Source organism: Aplidium turbinatum, chromosome 4 (assembly GCF_918807975.1).
Source record: "Aplidium turbinatum chromosome 4, kaAplTurb1.1, whole genome shotgun sequence".
NCBI lineage: Eukaryota > Metazoa > Chordata > Ascidiacea > Aplousobranchia > Polyclinidae > Aplidium > Aplidium turbinatum.
In genome coordinates, this window is record NC_137475.1 from 35,905,387 (window position 1) to 35,930,225 (window position 24,839).

The following is a 24,839-nucleotide window of genomic DNA, read 5'->3' on the forward strand; positions in this document are numbered from 1 at the left end:
ATCGCATTGTAATTACATCGCAAGACACCACATCACAGGGTTAGGGTTAGGGTTAAATAAGTTAAGTAGGTTAAATAGGTTAAATAGGTTAAGGTTAAATAGGTTAGGGTTAAGGTTAGGTGGTGTCTTGCGATGTAATTACAATGCAATGACAATGTATGCGATGTAATTACCATATTGTGATGAAACTACTGCGATGAAATTACCACGATGAAATTACCTCGATGAGATTACAGTGAACCGTTTGGGTCGCAACATATAACCTACTTTGGTGGCCACTGCTGTAGAGTGTTCTCTTTTTTACCTCCTCAGTAATCTTAGATTCAAATTTGTATTTACTAAATCTTTTGGTTGAGAAAAAATCCTAATAAAAACAATTTAGTGCTCTTGAGCCTACGCGAATTAAAACAAACGTAGTAGGCTGAACTTTACAAAAAATTCTGCTTTCTTAGCGTAGGTAGACTTGAGAAAACTGCATTGAATCAAACTCATCCTCGAGATGTAAACCGACCGCAAAAGGAAAGCATTGTCAGTATTGTAGAATTTTCAGTTAGCCTACTAGATGGAAACTATTTCTGGCTGATACATGTCTGCTTTAAAATGCGTGAATTACCCTAAGCATGCTTTAATTTAAGCTACAAGGAAGTAAAAATCCATGCTCTGTATTTACAGTACGGATTCACACACCAAGGATTGTTGAATGCTGTTGAAAGATGCAAAGATTTTCCTGCAATGAGCCCTCAATACATGGGGATTGTGGGCCATATTCAGATGTACCATCCAGACTTAGCAAAAGTACTTTTGGCACGTTCGCGTAAGTTGAAAATAAACATGAAATAGAACATTTTAGACTATAAGCTACTAACAACTCTTGTTAAAAAAGTTACCATTTTGCATTTATTCCTTCATAACTGGTAGGCCTAGTTGCCTATGGAGCGCGAGTAATCTGGATATTTGTAGGCTACGACCGATTGTGGAAAATGTGATAGCAAAAAGAATTTATTTTTCTGTACCGAATAAGTGTATTAGAATTAGATCATCTACTGTAGTTACCGGACTAGCATTAGTCTATACCAGTGGTTCTTAACCTTTTTTCTATCAAGCCCCCCTTCAATAATGGTCATGAGCCTCGCGCCCCCCTTCAATAATGGTCATGAGCCTCGCGCCCCCCTAGATTTTAAATAAGTATCATACCAAAAAATTTGCATTTTTGTCTGTTTATTGTACACATCAGTGAGATACTTGACACTGCTTCTTAGCAACTAGATTTTTAATGCGAGGTTTAACTCCAAAGAGTGAACAACGTAAGTCTCCTTCAACTCTCAGCCTGTTTCTGTACTTGGTCTTGGTAGCAACGAGAGCAGAAAATGCAGCTTCACAAAGATACGTGGATCCAAACATTGTTAGCATTCGAAGAGCCCGAGTTGCGATAAGAGGGTAAACAGGAAGGTAATTGGCCCAGAACGTCTCAAGTTTCAGTTCTTTGAAGTCTTTTTTAGCTGTGGAGTTGAACTTCATCTTAAGAAACTCCTCTTGTCCTTCTTCGAAAATATCAACTACTTCGCATTGAAACGGGTTTCTGATGAACTTCCAGGTTTCACGCTTCTCATCCAGATCTGGAAAGTATTTGATGAACTCCGCTTTCAATTCTTTAAAGTGGATTTCTATTTGTTTCTTCAATTCAGACTCAAAGTTACCATCTTTGAGATCAGAATCCAAGTTACTGAAGCTCGCTGGATTTCCTTGTTCAATTCGACTCTTCCAGAGGTCAAGTTTAGCTATAAAAGTTCGAATGATGTCATGATGCTTAATGATGTTGATGTTTTTCCCTTGATGCTAAAGGTTGAGAGTATTCAATGCTTCGCAGATAAATACAAATAAATACAATAAAATACAAAATATGGCAAACAGCATAGGTCCTAGGACATTAAAGTAATTAAAAAAAATAGAAATTGTTGTAGAGCTTGCGCCCCCCCTGAGAGAGGCTTCACGCCCCCCTGGGGGGGCGCGCTCCCCTAGTTAAGAACCACTGGTCTATACTCTTTCTGATCCAAACATAAGTTCTATCGTGGAGTAATTCAATTAATGATGTAAACAAGCCCTTGTCGTATAAAATGTCACCACGAAAACAGCGGCATGTTTTGTTTCGGAATGGACATATGTAGCCTGCTATCCACTAAATATACCCAAGCCTACCTTTGTAGGCTACTTGGATTGCCTAAATAATTGTCATTGTTTCGTGCCGTCAAGTTGTAACTATTTTGTGAGTCGTGCAAGACCTGGTGCGTTGCGCATGAAATGGCTTTTCGCGTGGTAGGATTTCTTTGTGAGGTTTTCTTTGCTGCCTTGCTCTTCTTTGCTATGAGCTATTGGCATCAAGATGTGTTTCCCTCATGACCATCAGCACTCTTGATAACGCACCATAGCCGAAATTCATAGCAAATGCTTATTTATACAATTCTTGAAAATATCAGCTAAAGCTATAATATTATAGGTTGTTGTTTTTTTATATTTTTCTTAGTAACATTTTCTTTTATTTCTCTTTCTACCTTAAGTTTTTCTGAAGGTATTTCGACCGTGCCAAATCCTTCAACTTAATAACTTACTTCGGTTACAAGCACGATTTAACGTTCACATTTTGTCGCTTCTACCTTTTCCCAACCTTTGCTATGTTGACGTGTATTGTGTTTGCTGTAATGATCAGAAATAAAAACAACTGAACTGAACTGCATTCACAGATCCCAAGTCGTACTTTTACACACGTTTTATGAAAACGGCTTTAAACGAAGGTTTGGTGACGTCATCTGGTGCATTATGGAAACGTCATCGAAGGCTTTTGACTCCAATGTTTCATTTCGAAATTCTTAAAGGGTAATTTGTTTTTAAATACTTGTGTGCGATAGATCTTCAAAATTAAACAATAGGCTAAATCTGTAATTTCAATTTGTAAAATAGTTAGATTAAGTGGAGTAAAGTAGGATCACGTGTCAAACAAAAATGCAAATATCTTTCATCAATGCAATTTCAGTCACTGCATTTCTTTGCGAAACTGTTGTGGCAACGAGTAGCTGATCTACCAAAATGTGGAGGGTCACCAAAGTTCCAACAATGCAAACTTTCTAAGAGAAAATGTACAATGTAAAAAACCATATGTTTTATTGTTGTTTTTTTTGGGGGGGGGGGGGTGGCACGTGAACAAGTGTCCCTTTGGATACGCACCGATAGCAACCATGTTTTTATGGAACTGCTTATTTCAGAAGATTAGGCATTGCTTCGGTGAGACACGTTCAAAAATTTTGTATTTGTTCGTTCTAAACGTATTATCTTTTGGTATCAAACCTTGTTAGATACTATCATTGTCAATCAATTAACATTTAGGTATTAACTGTGTAGGAGGTGCATGTTTAAGCAATATGGCAGTTTGGCAAGTCATCAACTAGTCTGGTAGGGCTGCTGTAAGATGTAACAGTTAAACTAGCCTACTTAATCAAAAAATCGTCTATCTAGAATGAAAAAATGATATGTCATGTGCTAATAGTAATAGTAAGATTTTTGAACAAAGTGAAATTTTTTGTACTTATTGTATATTTTACTCTGAAATTGAATGATTTCTTTACATGTTTTCACCCAAAATTGGTCAAATTTGCACGCTCTCCAAACGTTTCTAAAGAGTTAAGCTGAATCTAAAAAGAAATCTCAAAGCAGAAACTTTGTCGCTGATTTACGAAATGTAATATGCCATTAAAGCAGATTCATTATGTGTTTTAATCGATACACAAAATGGTTTTATGAAAAACACTTGATATACTTTTTGCAAAACTTTGCCTCCCGGCTTACATTGCATGCATTAGGCTACGTATTTGTGCAATAAACCTAAAAATGTGAAAATCAGAACTAGGAGACGAGTGAAAAATATACGATTTCGACTGTTTGGTTTAAACCAGATCGACTCTGATTTCAGTGTTGCCAAATTTTGGAAAGTTGCCAGATTTTCTTGTAATTTTTGTCTTTTTTAAATTTTTAAAAAATTAATTTCACTTTAATTGTCATCAAAATTGAAGTGGCTATTTCCACAAAAAAGTAAAACAAACAAACACTTTTATTTTCTGGTAAAGTTTTAGAGCGCAATATGGCAAACACGAAGAATTATTTAAAAAAAAGATTGCAACAAAATTTTATTGTTTATCGCTTTGTATCAAGCCGGAGTCGGCCTTTTTTGTTTAGCGACTCCGACTCCAGACACAGCAAAATCCCTCCAAATCTACGATTTTGATTCTACAGCCCTGATGAAAATCCTAGTTGTTACCACTAGGCTATTATTTAATTGGCATTCAGCTAAAGAGCAGGTTGCGCTTCATTTTCTCCTTTGTGGTCCTACTATAGTTTGGATATATTTCTAGACATACCAAGATTTTCAACAAAAATTGCCAAGGATTTTTGGATGCATGTAGAAACATTTCTCAGACTGGAAAAGCACAGAATGTCGTTCCAGCTCTTTCAAATATGACTTTCAATAATATGATGGAATGCGTAATGTCACAGAAGGCATACGATCAATCAGGGTATGATCTTTCTATTCAAGATAATGTCAGTTTGTTACATTGCTGTAATGTAGCCTACTTATTTTTATTTCGATTTTGTGTTGTTGCCCAAATTTTCTTCTTGTTTTCAAACAGTTTGCGATCACTAATATGTCTATATGCTTCAGGTTATTGTCAGGTTATCTTCAGGTTATTGTAAGTTTTAAAACTTACCCTCATAATATATAGTGAGGTTAAATATAGTTTAGTCTGGATTGAACATCAATCTAAGGCCCAATTACAAAATTAAGAATTTCAAGTTTGAGTATTTAATGACTGGCTTGTATTTTTAGTATTACTCTTTTCTTCTTTACATGTGCTGTGAAAAGCACTTGTCTGTGCTAAATACTGTCGGTATTAATTTTATTTTAATAGCAAATTAACAAATAAAAAGTATTGAAACGGCTTAACTGTTCTATTAATTTTTTTTGCCTGGTCAATACTCTGGATAAACGTATTGTTACACTTTTCATTGTTTTCCAATTCTTGTAGTTGGTATAAAATGACGCTCTACTCAATGGTATATACAGTAATGAAAGTAAAGGGCTATGATACATTTGTGAGGTAAATCAACTTATGCTCACTGCCACTGCTATAGTAGACTATTCGCCATGCAATGTAGCCTACCTATAGCCTACTGCAGGGGTCACCAACCTTTTTTGCATGCGGGCCACTTTGGCACAAAGGAGAGCTGTGGCGGGCCGCACTAATAAAATTTTAGGTAGGGTGACTTTTATGCTAGAAAAGAACGCATTTCGTACCCAGTATCCAGCGTTGCATGTTGCTAATATTTATCTTAGAATACCGCAGCAAAAAAATGAGTTGAACAACACTACCGCCAGGCCGAGCTCCTTTAACAACACTTTTGACTTCTTTAACAATGTCTGATAAACGAGGCCACTTGTTTTGCGCACTTAGCAAGAGTGGTGTTGTTACTCCGTTTCACAAATGATATCTTGCAATTAACAGTTTCAGTAAACAAGGAAATATAAATATTTGACTCATCGCAACACAAGCAACAGTAGTGACCTGCAAACATATCAGCAAAAATAGGCTCCAATAACAGGGAGAAACAAACCAGGCACTATGAAACAAACGCTAGTGGAAATCACCGAAAAAACGTTTCTATCGTAACTCATGAACAGCGTTCCCTCTAAAAAAGCAATGAGTTGGTTTTTCATCCTTTTTGTGAAAGTCAATAAAACAGACAACTGTCACTTGCGGTGCTTATCAGCATGGCAAGAATTGTTGATTAACAACGTTTTTTTAGTACTAAGCTAAATATTTCTCAACTGCCCGGAAGCATAAAAATTCCACTTTGTACGCGTTTTAATCAACCACTGGGACAGTGTGGCTGGAGATTGCATTGGAATAACTTTAAGTGACCCTCACCTAGAACTACAATCTGATTGGTCGGTCGGTGAAAACGTATGCAAAGCGAAAATATGCTTCTCGAAAAGTAGTTTTTGCCTTCATGCTCTTTAACTCCTCAAGAAAAGTATTTTTGGTTATACTTGTATGCTGATATCTTCCGCGAGCCGCACATGGCGGGCCGCCAGTTGGTGACCCCTGGCCTACTGCAACAATCTACTCATTGTGCAATTATTTTATTTACTTTATATTTACTTTTGTCATATAAACGAAGATTCTTTCAATTTTCAGAAAAACTGCTTCTTATGTCCAAGGTGTAAGAACTCTTTCAGCTGAACTTATGGTTAGGTTTTCCAACCCATTGCTTTGGATAGACTTCATTTACAGCAAGAGCAAAAGCGGACGTGCTTTTAAAAAAGCTAAAACAACTGTTCATGATGAAGCAGCAAAAGTAAAAACAAAATTAATTTTTGTAGAAATTTTTCTTTAGATTCAATTTACGTAAACTAATGTGGTAGTGTCTGAAAAAAGAGTCCAATGCATGAAAACATTGCTCTGAGATAGGGTCTTTTGGTTTTGTTTTCGTTTCTAAATTTTTAAAAAGTAAACTTTCATAGAATTTGTTTTGAAATTCAAGCACCGTCGTTTCAATACGCGTTGAAAACCAATACATGCAAGAATCTCGATCAGCAGAAAGCGATAACAGTTTTTATTTGAAAGTACAATTTGGGTAGAAAGGCTGCGTTTTATAACCATAAACAGACAATACTTAGCAACACCACAACATTTAACATCATTACAAAACGAAAATAAATTAAAAAAACAAATTTTTTTGGCTATTCATGTAGTCCTTTTCAAGCCTTTTAAAGTTAAAAAAAAACAATTTTACGTGTATAAAAAAAATATTAGAGAAACATACATTATAACAACAACAAAATTATGGTCTTCCAGTGGTTCTTAAACTGGGGGGCGCGCCCCCCTTGGGGGGCGTGTGAGGCTCACAAGGGGGGCACAAGAAATTGAAAAACTCTGCATGAATTATGACTAAACGTAAACAACTAAACATGTTTTCACAACTACGCTGGACAGTAGATTGTTGAAGATGAAACGTTGTGTTACAGTGGCAGAGTGTTTGTAGAGCGTGTTGTTGTCACATCTTGCATTCTTTGTGATATCTTAGACGTTGCTAAATGTTTGTGCGACACCACACACCACTCTCGTAACACAACGGCTTTCTGACACAGCAGCCTCAAGCTTTAGTTGTAATAATAATGGCAACGACTGACCAACAAATGACAGAGACTAGAAGTACAACACTGTTGAAGTACAACACTGTTGTACTTCTAGCAAAACAGTATCGAAACAGTATCCCCAACTCAACAATAGTACCATGCGTAAACTTTTTTAATTTTAGCATTGATTTGATTAGGTTTATTTTTAATTAATCAGTTCTATTGACATAAAATAAGTGGGGAAAAAGGGAAAACATGGCCAAAATTATCTGAAGTTTGGCTTTATAGATGCCACAGTAAATGACCAAGTTGTACTGTAGTACAATGTGTCATATGTTTTTAAAATCTAAGCAACGATGGTTTGAGACCAACTCGTTCGCAGCGTCATCTTGAAAAAAAAAAACACCTTGACCACCAAAGTAAACCTTTAGCTTTTTTCCAATGCCAGAAAGGCTCTTTTAAAAAATGAAGATTGCAAGTAGCGAGTGCTTTCGCCAATCGTCGTCGGCGGAAGTTGTAAAAGCGTCTTTCGGAATTTGGCATCTCGAGTTGGCCTACCTCGTGGACATTTTCAAAGCCCTTAATAATTTAAATCTGCTCCTGCAGGGCAAGAATACTAATCGTATCAAAGGCTATGATGCTATCCATGCTTTCATAGCAAAACTGGGGTTGTGGCATCGTCGAGTTCAAGAAGGAAACGCAGCTACATTTTCCAACCTTGATACTGTCCTTGAGAAAACCCAAATTGAACTGAACGGCGAGCTTAAGTTCGAAGTGGAGTGCCACTTTCAACCTTGGAAACAAGCTTTGAACGCTATTTTCCAGGCTTGGGTGACACCGAACTTCAAGAATGGCAGATGACAAAGAATCTTTTTCGTCTGAATAAGAAAATTCCTCCCGACAATTTACAAGAGGAATTCTTGTAGCTAAATGAAATTCTGCTGCAAGGGACAATGTTGAAGCAATGCCACTAACAGAGTTCTGGGAGAAATATGTGCACATTTACAAGAGTGTGGGTGCTGTGGCTATACGCACACTTCTTCCATATTCATCCTTACTTGTGCGAAAATGGTTTTTCTACTCTTGTGAACATAAAGACAAAATCTAGAAACAAACTTGAATGTGAAGCCGATCTGAGACGTGCATTATCTGCTACTCATCCCCAAATTAACATTTGGCATCCAAAAAAAATTACATCCTTTGCATTAATGCAACTTACCTAGACATGAATTACTGTTCTGCTTAAAGCTTTTGATTTTGAAACAAGGTGGGGCGCGAATTTTGTTAGAATTGTAAAAGGGAGGCGTGTCTCAAAAAGTTTAAGAACCACTGGACTCTTGACTATGCACGAAGAAACTGCTATCCTGCTCACCTGCTCAAAGTGACCTTGCATAATGTTTTTCAGAGATTTGACTGTAATTATTCAAAGATCAGAGATATGTCTACCCGTTGCTTTTTAAATTAAATTTTTTATTTTGACCTATTTTTGTCTTGATTTTTTCCACTACCAATTAAATGTCTCCGTAACAAATTTCTTGTTCTTACAAACAGTCCTCTATACTTTGGGAGATTCAACTTGAAAAGCTGCCAAAGCTTACTATGCTTTATTTTATCTGAATGCTTGGATGTATAGCAAAGCATTGACAGTTATGTTTATGAACTACGTTTGTTTCAAAGACGGCTGATACTTTGACATGCATTTTGTGGTATACCAGATTATAAGAGAAAGACGAAACTTATTAAAGGAATCCAATAGTGGAAATCACCAAATACAAGTGGAAGAGTTTTCAAACGAAGAAACTGGAAAGTCATTTGCATTTCTGAAAAAGAAAGGAAAGAGTGTAGATTTTTTGGATCTCTTACTTCAAGCTAAGGTACGGTAATGATAGATTTTTTTTCGATAATGATGTTGTCGTGGCATGAACTAGTTATTTGCTTTTCTTGCAAAATAGGCTCACAGCCCACGCTGTGGAGAATTTCCTAGACAAATGCTTTATCTGGTAGGCTACGTATCCAGGTACAGATTTGACCAGATTTAGTAAAGATATGTACCAGATAAAATGATTGTCTGAATTACAATCAATGCTTTGTGGTATGTGCTTTGTGGTTTCAAACATTTAAAAATTGAATCACATTTTTATTTGACAAGTTAAAATTACTGAATTTTATAATACAATACAGCTCCTCCAAATATTATATTGCTCCTTTTATCTTATTGTCACAATCAATGAGCCACGATTTTTCTCGCTCGCCGCGCTCTGGATCCCGACCATCTCCTCCATGCAACATTTAAGCGACCACCACCTATAAAGCAGCGGCTGAAATCAAGACGCCCCTTTGTGCCTGCTGCACAACAACTACTTAAGAACGCAGAAGAACTTGGTTTAAGTGCGGCACACTGGACGAACCACATGTGGAACACGGAGTGGCAAAATCACACCTCCACGCTCCGTGACTTTATACCCGACGCCGATCTCCGTCCACCAGAAATGTCCCTCGAAAGGCTTGCGTGGGTCAGGCTTAACCGCCTGCGAACTGGTGTCGGCCGCTTTCGTTCGGACATGCACAAGTGGGGCCTGGCTCCTTCATCAGAATGCGAGTGTTGTGCCACGGAACAGACCGCAGACCATGTCATCCACCACTGCCTAACCCACTGGCCTCCACACGGTGCGCATGGTCTGAGGGTCCTGGACGACGAGACTGCTGAGTGGCTGAAGATCTCCTGCCCTCCAATCTAGCCTGGAAAGATCGCTCATACGCCATCACCACAATCAATGTGCAAGGCCTCGCGACGGGCTGCTTTGTATCTTGACCGAACGTGCTGCTTTGATTGTGGAATTCTTGAGCGATATGTTATTATCGGTTACTGCCCTGTAGTGACCTCTTATTGCGAAATCTTTATTATGTGACGTATTTCTATAACATTTTACCCTACGTGCAAATCTGGAAGCTTCTTTAACTTGCTTGTTTACGTTACGTGTAGTGCAACTTGACAGAACAATGAGTTCTTATGATGTAACATTACGTAACCTTCTCGAAGTTACCAGACCGAACAACCTGCTATAAACAGTGGTGTAACTTGCGCAATTATTATGAGAGATTGTTGTTGTTGTAGTAGTTGGTAATAGGAGCAGAGATTATTGTGGATTGAAAGTTGAAGTAATTGAACACGAGTAGATGAGAGTTGGTGCTGATATAAATTGTGATCGAAATTAGAGTTACATCAGAAGCTGTGTTGAGCCGTTCGTTAAAGTCCTTCAAGAATTTTCATTATCATTTTGCTAGTAGAACTATCCGACCATTTAATTGACTGCTTTTCGGTAATATCCCATTAAACTACGTCATTGAACCTTTCCAAGTCTCTTTCCTGGTAAGAGATAGAAAGAAATCGTCACACTTATTATATAACAATATTGCTCCTTCAAACTTTATTGGCTATATTATATAGCTGTTCTTAATTTTGTTCAGGATGACGACGGAATTGGCTTGTCAGATAACGAAATCAACGACGAAGTTATTACTTTTTTCTCAGCAGGGCAAGAAACTGTTGCCACAGGTGAATCATCAAATAAAGTTGATCGTGAAAAATGTTGAGAATAATGCAAGAGTTGAAAATGGACGAAACATTAGTTTTGAAATTGTTTAATTGTTAGATCTAACAAATGTCACAAATTTTTCGTTTGTTCAAATTGATTTGTCTAGGAATTCCAAAGGACAAGGTTTCCAACTAGGCTACGTTAACTGCCTAGAAGAGAGTGCCTTAAGAAAAAGTGTTGCCGAAAGGTAAACAAAAGTAGTCGAAAACAATTCGCAATGAATTAATCTTGCTATGACAATTTGAAACTTTCTTATTGTAAAGAGAATCAATAAGTTTGAAAAATATTTGACTAAGCCAGTGGTTCTTAACCTTTACTAACCTGCCGAACCGTTACGCTAATCTGCAGCTTTCGTTGAATCCTAAATTTTTGCTGAGTCAGAAAAACAAAAATCTACCACATTTTATAGTAATCCATTGCTGTATCAATGAGACTTTGTTGTTTTTCTGAGACCAATAGTGAGATTGGAGGCTTTGTCTCGGAAACAGCCATTCTCATGTCATTTTCGCATGCAAGCCGGTTTCATATTTTTGGTTTAAAATCCACCAGAATAGAAAATGCATGCTCGCATAAATAAGTGACTACGAATGGCATGGGAACTCCAAGGGCAACTTTCGTAATAAGAGGATAACTTTCCATTTGTTGGCACCAAAACGTTTGAAGATTTGTTGTGTTGAAGTTTCTTTTTTGTACCTCGCTTTCTTGAAGCTCGATAACGTCATCCAAGTATGGACTTTATAGGCTTATCTGCTGTTGAAGTATCATAAGCAAACGGTTGACGTATCCATGCTAGATATTGCGTTTGTTCAGGAAAGTAGTTTTGAAATGAATTTTGCAACTTCTGCAAATATTCATTACGTAGGCATACTGGCTTAAGCTTCTGAACTTCTGCACTTCGCCATTAATTGCTGTATCGGAACTACTTAGTACCTTGTCCAGACGTGGAAAGTTAGCGAAGTTGTTATATTCCAATCGCTGCCACCACAACTGCAATTTCCTCTGAAAAGCAGTCATTTACTCTTCAGCTTCTATTAAATTTTTACCACCTCCTTGCATTTGGTAATTCATCTGATTTAGGGCACCAAAGATGTCAGCCAAATAAGCCAAGGTAAGGATAAAACTTGAGTCCTCAAAGTGTTTTGAATGCCGATGGTTGTGACTTTTCAACACTCCAATAATTCTGTAGGCTACTCAAAGCAAAAACACGATTCATCACTTTCCTCCTCGATAGCCATCGTACTTCAGTGTGGTAGTGAGTGATTTTGAACTGTGACTCTATTTCTTCACACAGCTGCATAAAAATTCGATGATTCAAAGCCGTTTCAACAACCGTAATTGACCGTTTCAACAACAATTTTTGTTTTCAACAACAATTCTGTGTTACATGCAGATGGCATCATTACATCACGCGTCAAACACACAGATGTTTATTTATCATCACGTAAGCCGCAATCAAGTTTCGGCTGGACAATATTTTCCAAAGATACCATTTAGTAGGCCGTGTGTTACTGTTTCAGAGGACGTTCGCGCCGAACCCCTGAAACAGCTTCGTCGAACCCCAAGGGTTCGATCGAACCCTGGTTAAGAACTACTGGACTAAGCTTTTGATACTAACAAAAAATCAGCAAATCAAAATTACGCCTTAGTTATATAAAAAAGCATATTGTGTCAAATAAAAATTTTTGTAATTTCTTTCTGATTACAAGTTCTGTATTTAAATTAAATTTCTAAACATGAGCATTAGGGTGGGTCGAAATTTGGACTTTTTCTCCGATTTCATTGCTACAAACTTTTTTTCTTGCGAATAGTCATAAAACGACATTCCTGAAAATTTGAGCTTGATCGGACATCGTCTTCATTTCTAAAAATCGCGATTTATAAAGGTACCTGTTGAAGCGATTTTTTCGAGGCTTGAAAATGCATTGTTTTTAATAGGAAGTTGTTTTCACGAGATTTGAAAACGTCATAACTTACTTAATTCTTATTGTAAAAAGATGATTTATGCGTCCACAGATTCAATATAATTAGGAGAATCCAATTCATTGTGTCCTGACTCCGAAAAAGGTTGACGTCATCAATGACGTCATTAAACAGTAATTTGGAAATAGCGATAAAACTGATAATTCTACATGCTTCATCTCTAAGTTATTTGATAATGAATTGATGTACTTTCCGAACATAAACATCATGCTGGTCCTTGATGACGTAATTGATGACGTCACCCACTTTATTAAAATGAAACTGTTAAGATAGCATCAAGAACAGGTGGAAAGATTTTTGTTCGCGAAAAACACTGCAGTGTTGTTCAGAAACCTGGAAATCAGTATTTAACTGTTGTCAGTCCAATATCAGGAACAGCTGAAGATATTACAAATGCTCTCATGGACTGTATCAAAAAATATAATATGGTGCATTGTGTCAAAGTAGTTGGGTGTGATTCCGTGAATGTAAACACTGGATTTAAATCAGGTGTGATAACTGGACTGGAACAACGCCTTGGTCATCGTGTGAGTTGGTTTATATGCATGTTGCACAGTTGCATCCAATAAGTTACCCCTTCGACACGTCTTCGCTACATTAGATGGACCTACCAGTGGTGACACACCATTTAAAGGGCCAATAGGGAAGCTTCTAAGTAGAGTTGAATTTGAAGAAGTCAACCCTTTATTTGTGCCTGTGAATATGGGGCCAGGAAATCGTTTGCTACCGGAGCACATAGTAAAAGATCTATCGACTGATCAAAGGTATCTGTACGAGATTACCAATGCCATTAGGAATGGCTATGTTTCATCTAAACTGATGTACGCAAAGATTGGTCCGTTAAATCATTCGTGGTGGCTAACTTTCGCTTCACGTTGCTACAAACTATACATCAGTGATCACAAATTGCCAAGTGACATTGTAGAAAACTTGAAAATAATTGTTGCGCATATAGTCATTCAATATGCCTCATGTTGGTTCAATATAAAATGTGAACCATTGTACAAAGACGGACCAAAGCATATCCTTAAATCATTGCAGTGCTGTTCACTTTTGCCTGATAAAATTCGAGACATTGCGTTGAAATATGTTAAAAAGAATGCCTATTTTGCACACCCGGAAAAGCAGTGTGGAACAAATCTTTAAAGAGCAATATTGTTATTTAAAATCAAGCGAATCATAACTAATTGATAACGATCCATTATCTATCAGAAACACGCAGTATTTTCCAAAAGCCATCATAGTGAAATGTAATTTAATAATGTAGATGACGTCATCAATTACGTCATCAAGCACCAGCATGATGTTTATGTTTGGAAAGTACATCAATTCATTATCAAATAACTTAGAGATGAAGCATGTATAGGATTATCAGTTTTATCGCTATTTCCAAATTACTGTTTAATGACGTCATTGATGACGTCATCATTTTTCGGAGTCAGTACACAATGAATTGGATTCTCCTAATTATATTGAATCTGTTGACGCTTAAATCATCTTTTTTCAATAAGAATTAAGTATGTTATGACGTTTTCAAATCTCGTGAAAACAACTTTCTATTAAAAACAATGCATTTTCAAGCCTCGAAAAAATCGCTTCAGGTACCTTTATAAATCGCGATTTTTAGAAATGAAGACGATGTCCGATCAAGCTCAAATTTTCAGGAATGTCGTTTTATGGCTATTCGCAAGAAAAAAAGTTTGTAGCAATGAAATCGGAGAAAAAGTCCAAATTTCGACCCACCCTAATGAGCATACTATTATACTGTAGCAGGTTGATCTAAGACGAGAATAATTGCTTTAATTTAAATTAACTTTAGAATGATTTTCCATGTGAAAGACTTGGGCTACCACTTAAGTAAAACAACACTTTATAGCCTACAGAAAAGTTTAAACAAAGTATATCAACATTACAATTTAACACTCTTTCTTCTTGGCAGGTAGTTGGACTCAGGGCCGTGTAAGCACCATGTTGAGCTCCTTCCCCCAAAATTCACTAGTGGGCCCCTATGTTTAGTGATGGCTCTTGAAAATAGGACAAAATCGTTAGGTTATGATCGTAAACTATTTTAATGCAGAGAAAAAAACTCACATTCATCATTCCAGCAAAGAGTAAACAATTGTCAGGTCTTTTAGAAAAAATAGTAAATATGCCGACAATGCAGTAGCGAATCTGAGAAAAGAATTAGGAAAAGTCCAATGTTTTAACAAAGAAAAATTTGTAAGATAGCCTAAATGGACAATGCAAAATTTAATGTACGAAAAAGTAAAGTTGAACATGGGGTATGGGAGGCATACTCCCGGAAAATTTTGGCAAATATGATCTTGTGTTGGTCACTTTTTAGCCAGTTTTGAGCGCAATAATGTTTTTTTTTATCAAGATGTTACACACTTTGTCAGTGATGTACGCGCATACAAAAAATATTGACGCCGTTAGCGTAAACGCAAACGTTCGAAAAACCATACGCCGGATGTGTCAACGGAACTTGTAAAAAAAGTTGGCGGCGTCAGCGTCAGCGCATACACTAGCGTAAACTCATTTTGTTTGCTAGGTGCCAAACATTTACACGGTATAAACCACTCGAAACAAACAAGTTTTATTTTGAATTTCCACGAAGAAGCACAAGCATCTGAAAGTGTTTATCTGACATTTTGCTGCGTTTTAGTTTCAATATGTCTTTGCCCATTGAAAGCATTCTTTCAACTTATTTAAAATTTGGAAAGTTTGATAAAAAAAATAATGCAAACAACAGTTAAGACATTAAAAAAAACGCGAAAACTTTTCGGCGTAGCCTCAAGCGACAACTATCCAAAAAAAATGTGGCCGCAAGCGTTAGCGTAAACAAAAAGTCTACGCCGCAAGTCTACGGCGTAGAATTTGCGGCGTATACGTACATTTCTGCACTTTGTATGTAACCATAGATCGCTTCGTATGTAACCAAATTCATCAAATTATAACTGAGTTTGTGTAGAAGGTTTGGTTTAAAATTTAAGTTAGTCTACTATTTCAAAAAAACTCCACTCAGGTCCACAGAAGGATTTCAATATTAATTTCTTGGAAATTTGTATTGCCTAGTAGACCATGGTATAGCATTTTAATAGGCTAGAACTTTCAAAATCTATCTGAAGTGCCCTTTCCTTCGTTTCAACTATAGTATTATTACAGCACATTTCACTGTTCAATCTATCTCCATTGACATTGAAATTTATCAGTTTAATTGTTAATTAACTGGGCTATTTGAATGAGCAGTGTTTACTTCGGAATGTGGGTATATTAGTTTTTTGTGAGACACAAAAACTTTTTACTTTCTTAATACACTTCTGAAACTATGAAGCCAAAGGTTGCTGGCAGGTCAATAAAATTTGGTTGTGCGAGCAAAGCAAGCGAGAAAATTTTCCAAAAATAGAAAAAAAATTCCATATTAAATGTTACATGCAAAATTACAAGCCGAAAAACGCTACACCAACTAAATATGCGCGGCCCCTAAATGGAAATGAGCCCCCAACGGGAGGTTTGGGAACCAGTAAATATGGCTCTGCATGATTTAAGGCTCTGTATAGCTCTGTAGAAGAAACAATAATTTTTTACGGTACCAATTTTTGCACCAGACAAAACGAACCACAAGCGGGGCAAAACGGACCCTGGGTCCTTAAAATGCCTGAAAGGTAATCTAATGGTTGATATACTCTTGTCGCTTGCCATATTTCGCTTCAATACATACTGTAGTGTATAGCAGCAGCACGACTCATAACAGGGTACTGAAAAAAGTTTTGCAAAAGTAGAACAAAGTATAATCACAATTTGTATGAAAGTGTGAATTACTTATAAAAATGCTGCTCGTAGGTCTCAGTTGGACTTTGTATCTTCTCTCAACACATCAAGATTGCCAAAACGAATGCCGAGAAGAAATACAAGATGTTCTTGGCGATAAAGAAGAATGCAACCAGTAAGATGTAAAAAATAAACCACTTAAAATAATTAATTGATCTACCAACCATATAGCCTATACTGTTTCTATTGCGCTTAGCCCTACTTGCTCATTATGCTCATATCAGTTTGCAACTTAATGCTTCAGAACAGAAAAGGCAAACGTTAGTCAGTAGCCTACTTTTTAAAGTTGACTGTAGGGCTTCACCAGAATACATTTTGAAGCTTACTTAAAGATCATAAAGATCTACAAACTAGTCAACTGCCACGTTAGTTAAGCTTAGTAGTAATGTTATGATTTTATTTTTGTTACTCTACAACGGCAGTTAAGCTTGTTAGCTGCTGTAGCAGACCCTTTTAATGTTGATATCATACTTACAATAGAACATTACCTTAAAATAAGCAATACCCAAGAGTTTACCCAAATAAAAACACAGTTGGTGTCCAATTTTAATCATTTAGTATGACCCAACCTGGAATCGAATCAAGATCAACAATTCGAAGACGGAAGAGATAGGCTACTAATCACTTAGCTTATTTACAGAATGGCGTGATTGGTTCATTTTTACTGAACAATTCTTCGTTTTGCGTTTGAACTCTGCTAGAATAGTGGATACCCATTTCTATTGAACTTTCTAAGTGAACAATCAACCAAAGTATATTTCTTTATCCCTAAAGTTGACCGTTTGTTTCAATAGGTGTACCTGAATCATCTTTGCATGTAGTTTGCGTGATTTAAATAGTGTATTAAGTCTTTGTGATTATTATGCAAAATCTATGTGTGTACCAAAAAATGCCTGTTCCTTAGTGTCCTCTCCACAAAGTTCAGAAAAAAAAAACAGAAAAATTTCAACGTTTGAGTTGTAGAAGTATAGATCCTCGTCCCCAGAGGCCCGAGGAACGACAAATCTAAAGCGTAAAAATAAGCGATAACAATTGTAGGTCTGAGAACCGAGGAATCTGCAGAAACTCAGATAAACACGCCATAAGCAACCAATCTAGCACATTTAAAGTGCTACACTATGTTCTTCTTCGTCGTATGAGCTTTCTTTCGGACTATATGTTTTGGCATGAGGTCATCAGCCACTCGACAGTCTCATCATCCAAGGCCTTCAGTCCAAGCGTTCCATGTGGTAGTTGATGGATTGGGCAGTCATAGACGACATGGTCTACTGTCTGGTCTGTGGCACCACACTCGCATCCCGGTGAGGGAGCCAGGCCCCATCTGCACATGTCTGAACGAAAGCGACCGACGCCGGTTCGTAGGCGGTTAAGCCGGACCCACGCAAGTCTTGCGAAGGACATTCCCGGAGGGCGGGGATCGACGTCGGGTAGGAAATCACGGAGTCGGGAGGTGTTATAATACAGTGTTGTAGTTCACGATATAAAATGCATTTACAAGGTGGGGTTGAAAGTGGATGAAGAGCTGTCCTCAAAGAGTGATGAATACTGTCTTAAGCTAAAGTTAGCCTACTTTGTAACTTGATTGTGCTGTTTTTTTTTCGTTTATACTTTGCACTGACAGATTTGTCGACTGATATGATAGAAGTCTTATAATATAAGAATAGATAGAAGTTATAATATAAGATAGAAGTCTTATTATTGACAATCATTTTCGTGTATTTTTACGATTAAAAAAGTTTCTTTCGAAAATTTTGAACCATGATATAATTTGAAATCTTTTGAAAAGGCTTTCTCGTCTTGTAATTTATTGCTTTTCGTGAAATGTCCCTAAAAATACTGTAATTTTTACTTAACAAGCGAATCTTTTGCTTTGCAGGTCAGATCTGTCTCAACTTCAGTACGTTACCCAATGCATAAAGGAAAGTATGCGACTTTTTCCTCCTCTTCATGTTGTTGCAAGGAATCTTACAACAGATGCGACATTTACTTGTTCGTTAAATGACAACAAACAAGTTACAATTCCAAAAGGAACCAACGTCGGTGTCAACATCTTCGCTTTGCATCGAAACCCACACGTATGGGAAAATCCTGAGGTAGATCGTTCTTTCTCTTATCATATGCTGAAACACAAGGTTATTGCTGACTTATTTTCACCTGACAACTTGCAATATAGCTAATGCTAATGTAGTGAATAGTGCAATAGTGAATGTAGTAGTTTGCAATATAGCTTTACAAATGAGAGATATACCCATGATGCTTCAGGAAACAGCTTTATGACTGAAACTATTTGCTTTAACTAGATTAAACAATCTTTATCACAGGTTACAAGTCATGGCCCATCATTGGTTGTCATATTGACTATACAGACTACCAACCGAGATTTACTTGAAAAAAAGAGAATTTCGACACTTTAAACCCTGATTAACGTAAAGTCAATAGAGGATCCGCGTAAAGCAGATACAGAAGCATCTAACTTAGTGAAAAAAATTGAATGCAGTAATATTGACAAATTGTCATTATTACTGCTCGCAGACTAATATCGCAGACTAATTTGTTCCTTAGCAACCACATAACATTTTTAATCATTTTCTAAAGTGAACTGCTGTAAATTTTACTGATACTATGAGCTAATATAGTTGTACTGAAGAGGGTTCAATACCCGAAATCGCGATCTGCAACAGAAGAATTTCAATTTGGACTTTGTCATGAACAGTATATTTCCACCCAACATTTTCTATTTCTGTTTGAACTACATGTACTTTAAAAGGTTGTCAATATTACTGCATTCAATTTTTTTCACGAGATTTACTTATTGACAATTGTGGAAGAAAAGATATTGGTCACCAACATCACATTGATGTTAATGTTTTTTTCATACACAGATATTTAAGAGTCCCCACAACTTTAAATACATCTGTTGGTTGTTGCTTTAAAATAGTTTTTTTTTTCTATTTTCAAAGTTACATGGATTAGAATAGAACTAGGCTACAGAGTGATCACTTTGCTCAATTTCAGGTATTTGATCCAGAACGATTTAATGAGAAAAACATAAGCAAGATTCCACCATTTGCTTATCTTCCTTTTGCAGCTGGCCCAAGGTAATAATATTTTCTATTTTTCTTGGATTCTGCTCTGTGAAACAATATACTTTTGTTGCTCTGTAATTGTCCATCGTTTAAAAATCAAACTCTCAATCAAGGTTAGAGAAGCATGGGCACAGAATTCAGTGCTTATTACAATTTGTGTTTGCAATTTAGGACCAAATTTCGAAACTCGGGTTTGAGGTGTTTATTACCCAGAAAAAAACTTATTTCGAGTTTTGAATAAACTGCTATTTGGCCCGATATTAAACTTATAATTAATGTCAATGTACAAAGACAACAGAGGGTACATTTTAATTAAATGTTATCGTTAAAACACGTTGTTTTCAAGTGATTTTTTTTATACTAACGCACGAAAATCAAAGCGTTGAAATAGACTGAGTTTCGCTTTCAGCAGCATGATCGTTGCTTACTTTACCATGTAAATATTAACAACCTGACCCTGTTTCAGCCTGATGCTGCGAGTTCGCTGTGGTAATAGCAAATTGCAGTAGCTTTCGGAACACAGTTCCCTGGTCATGTGCTGCGACGAACACAGCGAACTCGCAGTATCCGGCCAAGACATGCGGTTAATATCTAAATTGCGAAGAAAGCGTTGAAATTTCATCATTCAGTCTGTTTCTTAGCTTTTATGAGGAATAGTCCCATATGGTAAATAAACTGTTTCAGGCTCCACTCATGTGGGCTTGATTGTAAATATGGCATGACGAAGTTCAAGATTGTCATGTCTTCTGTTCGTAGCTTGAAAAGACACATTTACTTTTTTTAAATTTCTTGCTGTATACCGCAAGTAGAGGAAGTGTAATATACTATAGTAGAGGAATGGCTCTGCAATTGTAATTTTCCCTTTCCACAGATAAAACGAAATCCTCAGAATGCATATATAGACGAGTCAATATACGGAAAAAAGACACCTAACCCCAAAAAAATTGATACAAAAGGTTTTTCAACGGATTCTGTTACCAATGGGCATACTAAATAACATACTAAAAGTCTACCAAAATCGGACCCCCAGGAAGGGGTCATTTTCAAGGAAATATACGCATATTTCTAAATAATTTTGCGTATTGGGTAGATGGTGGTATTCAAGTTGTTATTGTTCTTGTGTTTGTGACATCATAATCACATGAATGTGTGCATAGTCGCATCACAATGCAAATGTTGTTGCTAGTATTGGTCATGCAATCATACAGGCAGTCCGACCACGAGCTGTTATTGTCCCTTTGCAAATTGGCCTTTCAGTGCAACTGCAACATCTAAATCAATCGCGATTTCTTTTGGATAGCTTGTGTCAGATGGGGTTCTGCTCTTCGTATGGCGAAATGCAGAGGTTTGAAATGAATGCCGCAAACTGTTCTGCACCAGACATGCTTGGTAAGGATATTGATGCGTTGACAATGACAGGACAACCTGCATTCGCATACTCATTCAGTAGAAAGGATAAAGCCAGGACCCTTGGGCAAAAATCTGCTATCAAGGTCGCTCCTGATCGAACCATTGATACTGCACTTCTTTTTCAACGCTTCATGGTGGTCTCCCAATCTGGACATCTATCACTGGAGGAAGTTATGTGTTACGAGCTTAGTCTTTTCCCTCCTGCTCTCTTTGAATCGAGACATGTATTCCGAAAAGCTGATAAGCCACAGTTAGCACACGCGATCTGTGATCACGTAAGTAATGCAATCCTACATTCTGTACCAAAAGCGGAGTGCCACGTACTTGATGGCGGTTCACTCCTTCACCGTATACCATGGCAGCGTGGACAAAGCTATGGTGAAATAGCACGGTCATATGCTGATTTCACCATCCGGCAATATGGATCCGGTACGACCATTGTGTTTGACGGCTATGAAGAAGGGCCGACCATTAAAGACAACATGCATCAAAGAAAAGGACGTAATCTTCATCCCGTTGTCAACTTTACAGCTGAGACTATGTTCACAGGCAAGAAGGAGGAGTTCCTTTCACAAGATGCCAATGAACAAAATTTAATTTGGATGATAAGTGGTAAACTTCGGGAACAAAATTGCACCGTGGTAAATGCATTTGGGGATGCTGATGTAGAAATTGTGTAAGCCGCAGTGGAGACATCTCTTCTCCAGACAACGACGCTGATTGGAGAAGATACCGATCTCCTTGTGTTAATTGTTTACTATGCACAAGAAGATAGTAAGGGCCTTTATTTCAGGTCAGACAAGTCCAAAGCTGATGGCAGTACCAAAGTATACAACATCAACCGTTTGAAAAAAATCTTTGGACATGACATGTGTTCTGAGTTGATATTTATCCATGCCATGACTGGTTGTGACACTACGTCTCGGATATTCGGTGTTGGCAAGAAGACTGCTTTTCCGAAACCTGTGCATGGAGATCCTGTTCTTCGGTCTTGTGCTAAAGCATTCACTGCCCCAAACCAGACCACAGAGATAATCGATGACCTTGGGTGCCAATAATGGCTGTCTTCTTTGATGGCCAGAGCACAGGTTCCCTTGTGACAATGCGATACAACACCTTCAGCAAGAAAGTTGTCTCTGCTTCATCATTTGTAACGCCCGACCGTCTGCCGCCAACTGAATCTGCTACCCAATTTCACTGTCGTCAAGTTTACTACCAGATAATGGTCTGGATGGGAAAAGCAGAAAGTATGGATGTCATGAATTGGAGGTGGAACCGGCAAAAGAATCGGCTCATCCCACTTATGTCAAAAATGAAGACTGCTCCAGACAGTCTCTTGAAGGTCATTCATTGCAACTGCTCCACTGCCTGTAAGACACTCTGCTGCTCCTGTAGAGGATACGGAATACCATGTACCGCTGCATGTGGACCATGCCAACTGCAAGAATGTGACAATCCACATAACAAGTTTCTTCTAGACGAGTCGGAAGAAGATGAATAGAGACAGCCGTAGGCAATAAGACAACAAACGGGCTGATCACCCTGGTTTACGATTTACCTTTGTAGCCTACTGTTGTAATTCCGATGATTTCTGAATGTATCTGTGTCTAGACTTTAATGGTACGCCATTCTTTAGAACAGATTAATCCCATGTATTCATCTACTGTAGAAGGCCAAGTATGAGCTTCCTGTTGGTTGCAGTTTTTCTTAGATGCCGGTATTGATAGTACCTGTTATGCCGCATGTAATATGCTGTTATGATAATTCCATCTTATTAGGGGAGATTGGGGATACTACGGACGGATTTTCGAGTGTTTTGTTTTCGAAAAAATGTTTTATTTTAAAGTGTACTGGAAACCGTTTTGCACCAATACATATGGAATTTATTCAGATGAAAAGTGAGGAGTTGTCTCTAAAAATTTTACCACTATTCAGCTTATCAAGTTGCCAAAAGTATAGAAACTGAAATGTTGGAAAACCACTTTTCTCAAGCTCGAATTACATAATGGAAGTCAAGATGATTTTGTTTGCGGTTTAACTCAAGCCTCAAGTGAATTTTCTAATATCGTGCTCTGCTCTGTCTGATGTTGGCCTATCGCTGCGTCCGAAATGTCTCCGGGCTCCCCCAGGTCGTATATTATATACAAATCATACGTATCTCAGTAGATAATCAGCCTATCGTAATTTAACCTATTTAATTTGATTCATTGACCCCGAAAACCTAGGGATAGACACCTAAACCGTCTTTCTATCTTGAATAGCAATTGAGATATAGGCAATATAACATCCCGGAGGCCATCTTGGACGCCATCTTGAAAATGACCCCTTTCTGGAGGTCCGATTTTGGTAGACTTTTAGTATGTTATTTAGTAGGCCCATAGGTAACAGAATCCGTTGAAAAACCTTTTGTATCAATTTTTTTGGGGTTCAACCTTATATTGACTCGTCTAATAAGAGTCATAGATCTCAATACTTTCTCGATCATCTTCCACATAATCGTCAGGGTTTCGATGATTAACTTTTCAAAAAGATTTTGCTGAGAACAGCTAATATAGCTACTGTATATAATTAGCTATACTGTATATTAGCTATATAGCTAATTATATGATAAATGGTTACAAGACAGAGGGTGAACACTAAAAAGTATGGACAACGTAGGTCGTAGGCTATTCTTTTTCTTCAACGGATTGATCATGTTTGATCAGCTGTGACTTTCCATATCAACTCCCTCTAATCTGTTCTGTCTTTTGTACTTTCGGGTTTCGGCATGCTTTTCATTTCAGCAATTTCCTTGATATTGTCAAAGAAATTTCATTTTTTATCGTCCTTTTGTTCGCTTTGCCTTGTAGCCTACTATCCCAGTCAACATGAAATTTTCCAAGGAGTGGCTTCTTGTTATGTGTTCAACATATCATAATTTTTTGAGGTTGATGTTGTTAATTAGACTCCAGTTGCACATACTATTCTGGATAACGTACAGCTTGGCTAAATCATTTAATCTTTTTTTTTTTCACATCTTGTCTGAAAACCTCAATTTAATATTTTTTCACACGGGTTTCGGGTAGCAAGATATAGCAAAAAATGGATTTCGATTTTTGATAAACCCGGGTTGGAAACACTAACTATTGTACAGTGCAATGTTTGTAGTAAATTGGGCTTGATCAAGGCTTAGTTTTATTTCACAACAGGTGGCATTACAACCAGAAATAAAGAAAACGTTCATAAAAATAGCACACATCATTTAAAGTAAGCTGTTTCAAAATTTTCTTGTATTGATTTTTAGAAACTGCATCGGACAAAATTTTGGAATGGTTCAAATGAAAGTATTCCTGGCTCAAGTTCTCCGACGCTACGAATTCCATTATGATGCTAACATTCCTGCTCCTAAAATGTCAGTGGGCATCACTGTCCAGCCAGAAAATGGACTTCATCTGATTGTGAAAGAAGTTAATCAAGAGTCTACATCGTTATCATGAAAAGGCCAGATGAAACAATGGCTTGAAGTGGTTCGATGAAAATAATTTGTTTTGAAACTGACACTGTGTGCCTAGTAGCCTATCTAGTGAAAGAACAACTAATTTATGAGAACTAGTAAAATATCTTACAAAAACGTCAATTGCAAAAGTCAACCTTTCATACGTACATATGTTTTTGTTTATCTCTAAAACTTTTATTTATTGTAAATTCTTCCTGAATCAGACTCTTTGAACATAAATTACGTGTTTAATTTGAAATAGATCTCTCAAAACGTTT

The 24,839-nt window shown here is 37.2% G+C and overlaps 1 protein-coding gene across 1 annotated transcript; it reads left to right on the forward strand.

Moving 5' to 3' along the window:
* The first annotated feature begins 685 nt into the window (after nt 1-685).
* Nucleotides 686-24,839, forward strand: LOC145769313 (cytochrome P450 4F12-like). The gene is made up of 10 exons (XM_082580909.1): nt 686-814; nt 2,739-2,871; nt 4,401-4,562; nt 6,243-6,402; nt 8,899-9,057; nt 10,652-10,739; nt 16,603-16,705; nt 18,467-18,683; nt 19,606-19,688; nt 24,370-24,839. Exons 1-10 carry the CDS (start codon nt 733-735, stop codon nt 24,560-24,562), a joined length of 1,380 nt encoding a protein of 459 aa, XP_082437035.1. The 5' UTR covers nt 686-732; the 3' UTR covers nt 24,563-24,839.

Bases quoted from the DNA above. Each gene is read 5' to 3' on its own strand.
- LOC145769313 (XM_082580909.1), top strand. From the start codon at position 733: ATGAGCCCTCAATACATGGGGATTGTGGGCCATATTCAGATGTACCAT. The intron at 815-2,738 runs GTAAGTTGAAAA...CTGCATTCACAG, and splicing joins AGTACTTTTGGCACGTTCGC to ATCCCAAGTCGTACTTTTAC. The intron at 10,740-16,602 runs GTGAATCATCAA...TGCTGCTCGTAG, and splicing joins GCAAGAAACTGTTGCCACAG to GTCTCAGTTGGACTTTGTAT.